The sequence below is a fragment of the Mercurialis annua genome, linkage group LG3, assembly GCF_937616625.2.
Source record: "Mercurialis annua linkage group LG3, ddMerAnnu1.2, whole genome shotgun sequence".
Classification (NCBI taxonomy): Eukaryota; Viridiplantae; Streptophyta; class Magnoliopsida; order Malpighiales; family Euphorbiaceae; genus Mercurialis; species Mercurialis annua.
In genome coordinates, this window is record NC_065572.1 from 9,579,800 (window position 1) to 9,594,072 (window position 14,273).

The 14,273-nt window shown below is 28.7% G+C and overlaps 1 protein-coding gene across 1 annotated transcript; it reads left to right on the plus strand.

The window, feature by feature from the left end:
* Positions 1–10,399: 10,399 nt before the first annotated feature.
* Positions 10,400–14,219, plus strand: LOC126673733 (uncharacterized). Its single transcript, XM_050367978.2, has 4 exons — positions 10,400–10,693; positions 10,796–10,845; positions 12,432–12,555; positions 13,380–14,219. Exons 1-4 carry the CDS (start codon positions 10,522–10,524, stop codon positions 14,102–14,104), a joined length of 1,071 nt encoding a protein of 356 aa, XP_050223935.1. The 5' UTR covers positions 10,400–10,521; the 3' UTR covers positions 14,105–14,219.
* Positions 14,220–14,273: the final 54 nt, after the last annotated feature.

Genomic DNA, 14,273 nt, shown 5'->3' on the forward strand with positions numbered 1-14,273 from the left:
AAGAAAAGAAAGTAAACTTAAGGGTCGGAATAGACCCCAAATTTGAGAAGGAGACCGTGGCCATCCTGAAGCAAAACGTGGGACCATTCGCCTTAGAGACTTCGGAAACCGTCAGAATTGATCCACACATCATAACCCATGCGTTAAATGTGGCGGAAGAGACGACCCCATTAAAACAAAAGAAAATAAAATTCTTGGAATAAAACAGAAGATAATTGCAGACAAAGTAGAATAGTAGAAGAAATCTGGATTCATTAGAGAAGTTCACTACCCCGAATGGGTAGCCAATGTTGTGATTGTAAAGAAAGCCAATGGGAAGAATAGAATATACATGGACTACACCGAGTTAAACAATAGTTACCTGCTACCTGATATAGATCAACTAGCAAACTCCACAGCTGAGAATGCCATGTATAGTCTAGCTGACGCAATGCAAGGCTACCATCAGATCTTAATGAAACAAGAAGATCAAGAGGAAACATCATTCATAACTGACGGTGGAACATATTGCTATACCGCAATGCCATTCGAATTGAAAAATATTGGGGCTACTTACCAAAGGCTAATGAACTTCATGTTCAAAAGCGAAATCGGCAAAAGAGTTCAAGTATACGTGAATGACTTGACAATAAAAAGTGAAAAATCCGAAAATCATGCCAAAGACTTGGAGGTAACTTTGAAAATCCTAAACAAGATCGAAATGAAGCTGAACCCAGATAAATGCACATTCAGAGTAGAAGGAGGAAAGTTCCTAGGGCTCATGATATCCTAGAGACGCATCGAGGCAAACTTGAAAAAACTAAAGCAATAATGGATATGAAGCCGGCAACAAACATAAAAGAAATCTAGAAACTCAACGGGCGAATCACAGCCCTCAGAAGGTTCATGTCTTCTTCGGCGAAAAGATGCTTACAATTTTTCAAAGCCCTAAAAGGATCTCAAAAGTTCAGATGGAATGAAGAATGCCATGAAGCATTTATAGAGTTGAAAAAATTCCTAACCTCCCCACCACTCCTGAGCTGATCAATACCTAGAGAAATCCTGTACTTGTACACCTGTGCATGGAAGGAAACAATTGGAATTGTCCTAGTAAGAGAAAAGGAATGAAAATTAAAACTAATCTACTATATCATCCGAATTCTAAAAGGAGTGGAAACAAGATACCTAGAAATAGAAAAACAAATGTCACTAGAAGTGGTGACCACGATAAAAAAATTAAAATACTACTTCCAAAGCCATACTTTTGTGGTAAGAACAAACCAGTCGTTGAGGAAAGCATTACAAAGACTCGAAACCTCTAGGCGACTCGTCTAGTGGTCAGTCCAGCTAAGTGAATATGATGTCCGTTACGAACCACGAAAAATACTGAAGGCGCAAGCACTGGCAGATTTTGTGGCCGAAATCACACCAGGCGAATAGTAAAAGCCAAACCTAGACCTCCTATGGGGGCTATACGTTGATGGAGACTCAAACAAAAAAGGTGCCGGAGCAGGAGTCATTCTACAGGGACCATGTAAAATCAGAATAGAATACGAAGTGCACATCAAATTCGACGCAAGCAATAACGTCGCCGAATACAAAGCTTTAATTACAGGACTCATCTTAGCTTTGGAAGTAGGAACCGAAGTCCTCAAAATCCATAGCGATTCACAGTTGGTGGTAAATCAAATCAAAATTGAGTACCAAGCCAAAGAAGCTGGAATGAACAAATACCTGCCGGAAGTCAAAAAGATGCTCCAAAAAATAAAAGAACAGGGAGGACAGTGGGTAATTTGCCAAATTCCACGAGAAAAAAAACGGAGGCTGACACCATAGCTAAGTCCGCCTCTGAATTAGAGGATCTTTTTAGGAAAATGCAGTTGAAAAACAAATCTTAGAAAGACCAAGCACCGAAGAAGAAGAAGTAATTGAGATCGATGAAGAAGAGACGTGGATGACTCCAATTATAAAATATTTGGAGAATAAATAATTACCATCGGACGACAATGAAGTTGTCCGAATCATTCACAAAGCAGCCAACTACTCTTATTATGACAAGGTCCTTTACCGAACCTCGTTAACTCACCCATGGTCGAAGTGTGTATCTGCCTAAAATGGGAAACTCATTCTTTAGGAAATCCTTGACAGAATATGCTGAGCTCATGGGGGAGCTAGCACAATAGCAAGAAAAACAATACTACATGGCTATTACTGGCCGACGATATAAGAAGATGTCAAAGTACTGGTGAAAAATATGGCCAATGCCAAAGACATGATAACATCAGTCATCGACCATCCACACAGCAAGACTCCCTAGAAAGCCCTTAGTCATTCGCCATGTGTGGATGGACATAGTAGGACCCTTCCCAACGGATAAAAACTAGAAAAAAAATTCCTCATTGTCCCAATCGACCACTTCACAAAGTGGGTCGAGATAGAGGACTGTCAACTATAACCGCAACAAGAATAGATGGATTCATTAAAATCGAAGTCATTTGCACAGTCGATATACCACACACGCTGGTTACCGACAATGGCAAACAGTTCGACTATGAACGATTGAATTTTTTTTGCTCAGGACTGATGATCAATCTAAAATTATTAGGGTTACAACTGGTATTTGAAAATCATTAAGTGCAATTTGAAGAATGAGATAAATGTTCAGGATCTTTTTAAACTTTTTGTTGTTTCATCATGGAAAGTGTGTTTTACGCAAGGGAGTGAGACTAAGGGGAAGTATTTTTGATCTGTTTCTGTCAAGTTCAAGGTAAAAATAATCTGATTAGCTTAAAAATATCTTTTTTAATATTTTGTGTCAAGTTGAGAGGATGAATTGGTTTTTTGTTCGCTTTTATAATTTGCAAATAATTGTTTTGATATTTCGTGCCTAATTGTGGGGATGAATTAATCCTCTGTTCATTTATAATGTGAAAAACTATTATGATTTACTAGTTGTTATTATCTTGCTAGTCTTGCAATCAAGATGGTTTAAATTGATAATCATTTAATACTTTTATTTGGTTTTCATTTAATTAAGTTGGCTTTAATTCTACCGACAACTACATCATCTATTGATAAATGTTTTTAATCAATGAAGATCATTAAAAAGAATTATGCAACAAAATAGAGGATGAATAGATTAATAATATGCTTGTATTTTACCTATAGAGATAAAAAAAAATTGCAATATTTTTAAAATAAAAAAGAGACAGCTTCAAGTTTCATCTTATGATCATTTTAAATTTTAATGTATTTTTCATTTAATATATTTATATGATTTTTTATTGGGTATTTTTGCCTCCGTCCGCATTAAATTTGATTGCGATATATATGGGAGGAGGTAGTTTTCAGCCACGGTGTTTGTTTTTGTGAGAAAGGTAAGAAAAAGGGATATATTTTTAAAAAAGAGGTAGTGAAGTTTGATTTAATATTGATGATCCAACTTAAATTCTATAGTATATTATAAAGGAGATGTTTGGACCTTTGAATTTTCATTGACTATGTGACACCAGATCCTTCAAACCCGGATTCAAATAAGTTCCTAATTCTCAATTTCTTTTTTTAATAGATTTATTTATATATTTGTCTATATTAATAACAAAAAAAAACCTACTTCATTTGTTTTTTCTTTGTTATCTATTAGAAAATTCAAGTTGGAAGGTTCTTGATTGGACTATAGAAAAAAGCATCTTTCCTTGTCCCACTTTTGCTCCTATACCAAGTCAACAAAGAGGTTATGAAACAAAAATTCAATTCTACTTTTAATACAATTTCTTAGTTAAATTAATAAAGGGAGTATTAGTTAAAAAAAAGTTACCTTTTGTGTTTTTTTTTTTGCAATGTAAGTTATTATTCAAACGTGACACTCCAGATTCCAACATTTTCATCATATAACTTAGTATCGTTTTAGATGATTTTTTTACAGAAAACGATGTCGTTTTAGCTGGTCTGAATGTTTAAAACGACATCGGATAAGTCATCTAGATTGTAAAATGCCAAAACAAAATTGAAATTTAAATGTTAGAAAATGAAAACTTAATTTTTTATGCCAAGTTTAAAATAGAGAAAAAAACAAAAATATTCCAAAATATATCAAATATTACTCAAATAGCCAAAACCCAAATTCTTTACATTCATGACAAAATAAGGAGAAAGTTTACATTTTCTAGCCAACCACTAAATAATAGACACATGTCACACTTAAATGAAAAAAAAATCAATAAAACATGTGAAACAGCTGTTAAACAGCTGTTAAAACGCGTCAGCAACACACCTGACACGTGTGTCAGAAAAGCGCGTCAGTCGCGCGTCGACGCGTGTCAGCGTGTCAGAATTATTTAAACAGGTATCATTTATGTATCATTTATATATCATTTATGTAATGTATCAAAACATATTTGCAACTCAGTTTCAGTTTTTATGATTTTATTTGGTTAATTAATCAACCAATTTCACTAATTAGGCAATTGTACTGAATTTTTATTATTGGATGAATTTGTTTCAGATCTCCAAAAACCTATAAATTTAGATTAGTTGAGAATGTGGTTTTGCATAATGAGTTCTTTAAATAGAGAAATTTGAATTACTTTTTTTCATTGAAAATAATGTATCGGAGATGTATATATAATGTATCAGTCTCTTTAAAATTTATTCGTTGAAAATAATTATTATGAGTTGGAGACTAATTCTAGAAATTATAATAAATGGTGTATCTATAATGTATATGCGATGTATCAATGTTATATATATAATGTATCGTTAATGTATCTAAATGTAATACATAATATCATATATATAAAATTGTACCAACTTAAATTTTAGTTAGAGATAGCTAAAAGTTAAAGGCAAATCAAGTAATATGTTGTTAATAAGAGCATATGATTTTAAAAATTATAATCTATGGTGTATCTATAAAATTTATTTTGTTAAAATAATTAAAAACGATAAAAATATGTATTTACGATGTATCCGTTGTGTATCTATAATGTATCAGCGATTTATCTACAGTGTATGAGTGGTGTATATATGATGTAACACTGATGCATCCGATATGTATATTCATAATAAACTAAACAAATAACTATATAATGTCTTCATTAAATTTATCATCAGTTGATGTTAATCTTACACAAACGAGTAACGAGTTTATATCAAAAATGTAAATATTTACATTTTTTCTAATTTACTTAACAAATTAAATCTCTAAAATAATTAAGATACATCTCAGAAACAAATCATGTACATTTCAAAAACATTTCAGATACATCTCAAAAATAGCGGAGATACATCTCATAACTAGCTCAGCTACATTCTTCGAAATAAAAAAGGTAGTCTAAACTTCTTGCAAAAAATATTGATAAAACCATCAAACTACAAAACAGAAAAGAAAAATCATTAAACAAAAACAGATTAATGAATATCATATAATACATATAAAACTATAAAAATAATACATTTCAGATAAACAGATAAGATACATCTCAAAAATAGTGTACACGCGTCTCATAATTTATGAAAAAACTATAACATTCTACAACTCCACTTGGATCATCACATGTTACGAACATGTTTTAGATATATTAATAATACATGATATATAAATAATACATAAATAATACATATTACAAACAACTTAATAATTCATATACTAGTACAAGTATCACCCTTCTATGCACTGTAAATTGAATCACATCCCAGAAAAAAAGTCATGTACTTTTTAAAATTGTTCAACACTCTAAGTGCATAGTGAGTAGAGTTCAACCTTCCATCTCTCTAATATTAACACATTTTAACATTTTTTGACTCTGAAAGACACATGTTCTAATATTTTATTCCAAAGATTAATACATAATTAAGCAATTCAGAGAGAGAAAAGGATAGCACATAAAAATCAGCCAAACAAGTCTACTAAAACAAGTAAAATTCAAAGGATAACATTAAAAATAGGAAAAATTTAATTTCTTTTTAAAGCTAATTCAATAAAGATTAATAAAAAAGGCACCATTTAATAGATTAAAAAATGCAAATGAACATGAAAGAACAATTTAAATGGATTTCTACAGCAGATTGAGTAGTGTATGAGAACGGACTTACAAAAGAAGGAACGAGAGGAGAAACGGAAGACGTTGAAAGGAAGTGACGGCAGCAGCGGAGGGGGAGATAAGTTCTTCGCCTTGCGGCGGCGGCGGTGGTCGTGATGGTAGAAGCAGAGGTGAGTGACAATGGAACGAAACGAAACCCATCAATAATACATTTAGTATAGAGAACAGAGAAGACTAATAGTGGAGAGTGTTTGTGAAGGATTATTAAAACACGTGTATGCCTAAACTAGTTTGGCTAAAAAAAGTAATAATTTCAAATAATAAGTCATTCACAGTAAAGTACAAATGGTTAGAAAATGTAATAAAAAACGAAAGTGGCTAGTTAAGAAATTAATCTCCATTAAGTGAATAATTCTGTAGTTTTCTTTTTAAAATATTGTGCTTACATCGTAGAAAATGCTAAAAATTGATATTTTATATACAAATAATCTTATCATAAATTATAGATACTGAATGAATATTTCAATTAATTTATTACCATATATATTCTCAGTAAGTAAACTTATTATTTAATTAAATGAGAATACTTGCAATATTTTTATAAATTAAATTTTTGATTTAGATATATTAAAATTATCAACACTTTTGTTGTTGTAAATTTTCTCTCTATATAGAGTGGAGAAGTATTAATTTATAGTTTAGAGTTAAAAATAGTTGTGCATTGCAAGAATATAATTTTCATGTTGTTATTTTAACAAAATAATTTTACCTTTTTTTAATAAAAAGAATAATATAAAAAAGTTGAAAAATATATAATATTTATTTTTAATATGTTTAATATAATTTATAATTAAAAATAAAAATGTGATGATTACATTGTTTTAATGTAAAATATATATAAAAAGTTTTTGATACGTTAAAATTCATTGGCTAATCAAATCCAAATTATATGAAAATCAAAAATTAAAGATACATCAAGATCGTTCAGCAATAAAATTAAAATAATTTAATGGCTAAATAGTTATTATACTTAATATTTCTTTTGTAGTATGTTTTTCTCATAAAACAATTGTAACTTTTTTTGATAAATTAAATTATTTGTTCTTTAAAAGTTTCTCAGTGTTCTACAATGAAATTAAACAATTTATTCTTATCATATAATTATAAGCAGTATACAATTTGTTTTTATTGTATAATAAGGCGATCTTAGAATAATTTTACGCATATAATTGCTCAAACTCTTGTTCAATCTAAGATTATTTAATTTAATATTTCTTTTATTTCTTTTACATTTATAACTGTTTAAAATTAATAAAAACAAGGCTTAATTACTTAAAAACCACCCACGTTGAACTTTTTTTTCGTTTATACCCTGACCTAGGAAAAAGTTCATTTATACCCTGATGTATGTGTTTATGTTTCACCTCTACCCCGAGGCACTAAATTAACCTCTTTTTATTTAAAAAAAAGTTTAAAATAGTCCTTTATTTAGAAAAAAATCCATTTTTAATTAATCTCTAATTAGTTTAGGTTAAGAATGAAGAACTATTTTAAACTTTTTTATTAATGAAAAAAGGTTAATTTAATTCCTCGGGGTAGAGATGAAACATAAATACATACGTCAGGGTATAAATGAATTTTTTCCTAGGTCAGGATATAAACGAAAAAAAAGTTCAAGCTGGGTGATTTTTAAGTAATTAAGCCTAAAAACAATTATCGTCAAATGTTAAATATGACCTCCAAACCAAAATATTATACCTAAAAATGCATTTCTTTACCAAATTACTCTCAACTTTACCACACATATCATAGTTCACATTTTTATTCTCCTTATTTAAAAATCAAATAATATATTCCTTCATTTTTATTTTCAGTAAATATTTTAGTCCATCAGTTTATTTTTAATACTCCCTCCGTCTTAATAGAGTTGTCCACTTTGCCTTTATCACACAGTTTAAAAAAAACAATTATTGAGTATAGGGTTTATAAAATTTTACTTACTTTTCTTGTAATACTCCTATTTAATATAGGGTCCACATGCAATTTACTTTCACTTTATTTATTAGTGGATTTTAAATAGAGGTAATATAGAAAAATTGAGTGTAAAAGTTAGTTACTTTTTGAAAGTGGACAAGAATTTTGGGACAAAAAAAATTCTCAAAGTGGACAACTCTATTGGGACGGAGGGAGTATTACTTAACTAAATCATAGAGCTTAAATAAAGAAATTAAATTTTAATTTAATCTTTAAACTTATTTTTCGAAATAAGTATAAATAAAATATTATTTTTATGAAATTAAATAACTTAATAAATCCATTTTAATTTATTTACTTTTCTTATATATTTAATATTTTTAAATTTTCTTACTTTATTTATTTTTTAAAAACTAAAAACTAAAATAAAAAATTCAGAAAAAAATAAAACGTTAATAAATATTAAAAACATTAAATTGAAATCATTGAAAGCATCATATAATAATATAATATTTATTTGTATATATTAAAATAATACACTTAAAGACTAAATTCAACTTTAATAATTTCCAGTTAAGTCGTTTAATTTAATTGACTAACATCAAAATTAAACTGTTGAATAAAGAATAATATTATTTGATTTTTAAACATAAAAAATAAAAAATAAAAATTATAATATATATAAGGAATCTCGAGGTTTTTTTTTTATCAGAGGTGGAAATCGACTCTTTAAAGTCTCATGTTAGTTGTTAGCAGCGGCGGAACTACGGAAGGGTCAGGAGGGTCGGCCGACCCTCCTCGCCGCCGGAGAAAAGTGAGGGACTGGAGATCGGTCCTTGCTGATCAGCTTCGACGTTGCTGAATTCTGCATTTAGCCTTTGCTGCGCAGCCAGGGAAAAAGAAGAAGAAGAAGAGCCATTTTCCTTATATGTTGGGTCAGCTCCCATTTAACTGAATTTTATCATTAGGCCCCTTAGGCTTCTTTTGAATATGTTTCTTTATTTTAATACAATCAGAAAATGTCTTAGGGGCAACGAATCTATTCGAGAAACAACATTTATTTCAATTCTTTTTTATAGATAGTATTTTTTTTAAATTAATTGTTCCTCCTTTCAATTCATATATTCATTTTCTAATATTTCTAAAATTTTCAAGTAACTTTTATCAATAGAATTAAATTTGAAAGTCATTTTTTAACTTAAATTCTCTTTCAGATCTCTAATCTAATCTAATTCTTTAATATAAATATTTTTAATTTTTATCTTTCAAAATCAAACTATTCTTTTCAATTATAATTATTTATTCTAATAGTTTTTTAATATTTATCTTTAAAAATCAAACCACCTCCATTTTTAAATAACATTTTTCTTTCTATTTTTTTATTTAAACATATTAACTTAATTTATATATTTATACATAATTATTTAAATTTATGTTTCTTGATGGTATATTATTAATAGTTGGCAAAGTAATATTTCAAATTTTTTTTGTAATTTTTATATATAAATATTTGATGAAAATTAATCAAAATAAATTAATTTAGGATATGGATGTATTCGTTGTTAGAACATAAAAAAAAATACCAACTCTTATGATTAAGTAGATACTCCAATTATAATTTCGGAAAAAAAATTATTTGTCATTCACATATAGTTTACCCCCGGCTGAAAAAAAAATCTTGGATATCCGCCATTGAATTTCGACCCTCCTAATTTGCAATTCTGGTTCCGCCCCTGGTTGTTAGTTACCGAGACATGATACGAACCCACAATCTCTCGATGCATTTAAAGACGTCTTAACCATTCAGGTTAAGCCCACATTGGCGAATCCCAAGGTAATTTGCTCTTTTTTTTAATAAACCTATAAGCTTCTATTTGGATAAGCCAAAAGAACAGACTTAAGGTCCGAAAAACTACCGACCTTTCAAATTTTTTTCAATAGCACCCTCATCTTATAATTTTTTCAACAGCACCCTATTTTGTATTTTTGGCATTAAATAGCACTCTAAATTGAAAAAAAATTAGATGATTTCATTATAATAAGGATGAAAATTTTAAAAAAAACTAGATTTGAAGGTGAAATCATACTTTTTTCTACTTGGACACTTTTAAACAAGTATTTTAACTTAAAAAAATTCAAATAAATCCTCGATAAATGAGTTTAATTTGATGATTTATCGTGCTATTGAAAGTCAAAAATACAAAATAGGGTAAAATTGACTGTTTTACAAGATTGGGGTGCTATTGAAAGCCAAAAATACGAAATAGGGTGCTATTGAAGAAATTACAAGGTGAGGGTGCAATTGAAAAAAAATTAAACGGTCGGTAGTTTTTCAGACCTTAAGCCCCAAAAGAACTCATATATTTGTGCAGTCCACATTACATAGTTTCTATGTAAATCCATAAATTTCTCATTTTCTTTCCTATAAATATAACAACCCATTTTAAGCATAAAAGTATTCATTTATAACATTCTTCATATTTCCTTTCATCATTTTTGACCTTTCTTCTCACTGAAAATTAAGAAAATGACAACATTCTTTGGTTTGGTTTGGTGTAGCATTCTTTTAGCTTTTGGGATGAATGGGTGTTTGGCAGATGAGAAAATTGGGATTTATGAACTCAAGAATGGAAATATCTCTATTAAACTCACTAATTATGGTGCCCATCTAATCTCTGTTTATCTTCCTGATAGAAATGGTATGTCTGCTTTTAATTTTGTTTTTGAATTTAGGGTTTGTTTTTTCTTGGTGTCATCTTCTTCATTTCTTCTGTTTTGTCTGCTTTAATGGCGATTTACAGGAAAAGTAGATGATGTTATTCTTGGTTATGATACTGTTCAAGAGTACATGGTGAGTTTTATCTTTTTAATTATAAGATTAAGCTGTAGTGGATAATTTTTTTCACTAGTGAATTAAATGAAAATATATAAAATAAATTTTATCTATATCAAATGCTTTATTAATTAGTCAATATTAACCAACGAATTATGATTTAAATGGCATAAACGTTAAGTAAAAATTTGCTATACTGTGGATATATTTCCTCTCACAAACGCTCATCTTTTTTTAATTATTGAAAAGATAGTCAATATAATAATTTAATTTAAAATTTTCCATCGATCATAGCTTCTTATTTATATACTTTTTTTAAAAATTAATTGACATAAAAAAGGTCAAGTGTCGGGTTTCCACTTTCCAGCAATAATAGAGTATACTAAAAAACAAAAGCATACAGCTTTAGTTTTTGTACCATTTCAATAGTTTTCTAAATAATCTCATCAATCTCGACTTCTTGTCCTTGCTCTTGTCTTTATCTTTTGATCTTTGTTTAATCAAAATTTCAGTGAGAAATACAAATTTATATATGTCTTAGAATTACATTTAATTCGGTCGATTATTTTCAGTAATTTTTTTATTTATAATAATGTTTTTTATGTAGCCGTCTCTTTTAGTTGTCAATCTCTCTCTCTAATATATAATGAGTATGCAAGTATTATATGTTAGAAGAAAAAATAGCATAATTAATATAGATCACATTTTATTTCTTTTTCTATTCTTATTTAAGTTCATATTTATCAATGAAAATATCAATACAATGACTTCAAAGTCAACAAAAACATTCAAAATATCCATATCCTTATTGATTGCCTCTATATTAAAGTAGTAGTATAAAATAACATTTCTAATATTAAAGATATTGATAATTTCTTTGTCCTTTTCTTTAAAATGTCGGAATAAATTAAAAGTCTAATGGTTAGAAAAATTCAATTTTTTTTTATAAACTTAACAAAAAATATTTAACTTATCTCAATTTTTAAATTACTTAATTAACATATTATATTATGCATTAAAACAATTTTTATAAGGTTACATATTTAAAAATAAGAAAATAAAGTGAAGATAAACAAATTACAAATATGAATTTTCTTAATCTATCATTTAAATTATTAATAATACATGTAAAATTGAATAAATATTAAACATGGCTAAAAATTTAAAATCGGATAATTTTTCTTAAATTAAATTTTTTTCATTAGATTGACAAAAACTTAAGAAATTGGATTTTTGTAAACTATGAAGCCTAAACTAAAATAGCTAGACCGTGAATTTATGATACCATGCCATGTCTTTTTCTTGTAGTATTAAAAATGTCAATCTTATCTTTCTGAATTGCACTAAATTCTAAAACGTGATTCGACTTTGTGGATTCTCGCAAAATAAATTTGATTGTTAATTTTCTGTATGTTGACCAATGAATTTTCTCATCAATTGAATTCTTATTGACCGATTGATATTAAAAAAAAGTGAAAATTTCTCATGTTTATGACTGAAGTTAGTATTCGAACTTTTTTTTTTTGATAAATGTTAGTATTCAAAGTTAGTTTATGAAGAATATGAAGTTCAATTAATTTGTGTTTTTATAATGTTTTGTGTAGAATGACAAATCATACTTTGGAGCCACAGTAGGAAGGGTTGCTAACAGAATTGGTGGAGCTCAATTTACTTTAAATGGAACTACTTATAAACTTGCTCCTAATGAAGGCAAAAACATGCTTCATGGTAATTTCCCTCTTTTTTATTTATTTTTTACCCAATTATTTCTTTATAATTTTAAAATTTATTTAAAATAACAAAACAAACTTCATGGTAAGCTCCCTCTTATTTATTTATTTTACCCAATTTTTTCCTTGCAAGTCTCATTAATTTTTAAGAGTAATTTGTAAACAAAAAACTTTACCTTTCATCTTTATAACAACTGAAGCACATTTTTTAAAAATTTTGCATAAAAAAATATGACTTTTTATTTTTGGCCTTAAAGTTTTATCCATTGTCGTTTTATTCATTAAAAACCGCAAAGAAAAAATTTGTTTGGTGAAAAAAAAAAACTTTCATCCAAATATGCTAGAATATGAAAAATTGAACTTTTTCGTGATACCTTTTATAAAAGGTATGACGTTTTGTTTTATTTTTTTTGCAGATTTTTCTAGTTTTAATGGTTAAGGAAACAATATCGTAACAACTTTTATAAATTATGACCACATATTTTAATTTTAATCAAATATAAAGAATAATATTTCAAATATAACCTAATTGCAAAATTTAAGTGAAGTGTGATTATTATGATGAATCCAATTTGTATTCAATTCTTTTATATTATAAAATTATAAAATTATTAAGTTCATGTAAGTAAAAATTGTATAACACAATAAATATATAAACAAAAAAAAATATCTCATTTTTAATTTTTTAAAATTAGGTTACAATTAAAATTAAATTCTTTAAATCAGATTAAATTTGCAGAAAAAAGCTAGAATTAGTAACAATCACAAAATTAAATTCTTTACTTTTCTTTACTTAATTGTTTTTGGCTTCATTAATGCCAGGGGGGCCTAAAGGATTAAGTAAAGTAATTTGGAAAGCTAAGAAGATTAAAGCAGACGGCCATCCACCTCACATGACCTTCACATACCGCAGCATCAACGGCGATCAAGGATTCCCCGGCAATCTACGTGTCACTGTATCATACGCATTACTTGAAAACAACCAATTAAGCATAACAATGAAAGCAAAAGCTGAGAACATTTCCACACCAGTCAATCTCGCTAACCACGCTTACTGGAACCTCGCCGGCCAATCCTCCGGCGATATTCTCTCCCATCAGCTTCAACTCTTCGCTTCCCGATACACTCCCGTCGACGCTAGCCTCATCCCCACCGGAAAAATAACATCCGTCAAAGGAACACCGTACGATTTTCTAACTACAGCAACAATTGGAAGCAGAATTAACCAACTCCCTGGCGGATACGACATCAACTACGCGCTCGACGCGAGTTTGTACAATAAGATGAGGAAGGCGGCAGTTGTTCATGATAAGAAATCGGGACGAGTAATGGAATTGTACACAAATCAGGTCGGAGTGCAGTTTTATACGAGTAATACACTTGAGCAAAAGGGAAAAGGCGGGTTTGTGTATAAACCGCATGCGGCGTTGTGTTTGGAGACTCAAGGGTACCCGAATGCCGTAAATCAACCGAATTTTCCATCGGTGATTGTTAATCCGGGGAAGTCTTACAAGCACTATATGTTGATCAAGTTTTCTATTGCTTAGGTTTGAATTTTTTTTTTTTTTTGGAATAATGTTAGATTTTTCTGTAATGTTATTTAGGTTGAGGAAAATGAATAATTAAAAGATATAAAATATCAATTTACTTTTTGAGCTCGCATGCTTTGTTCAATTAGTATAAAAATTAATTTCATTTTTTGATAAAGTGGAATTC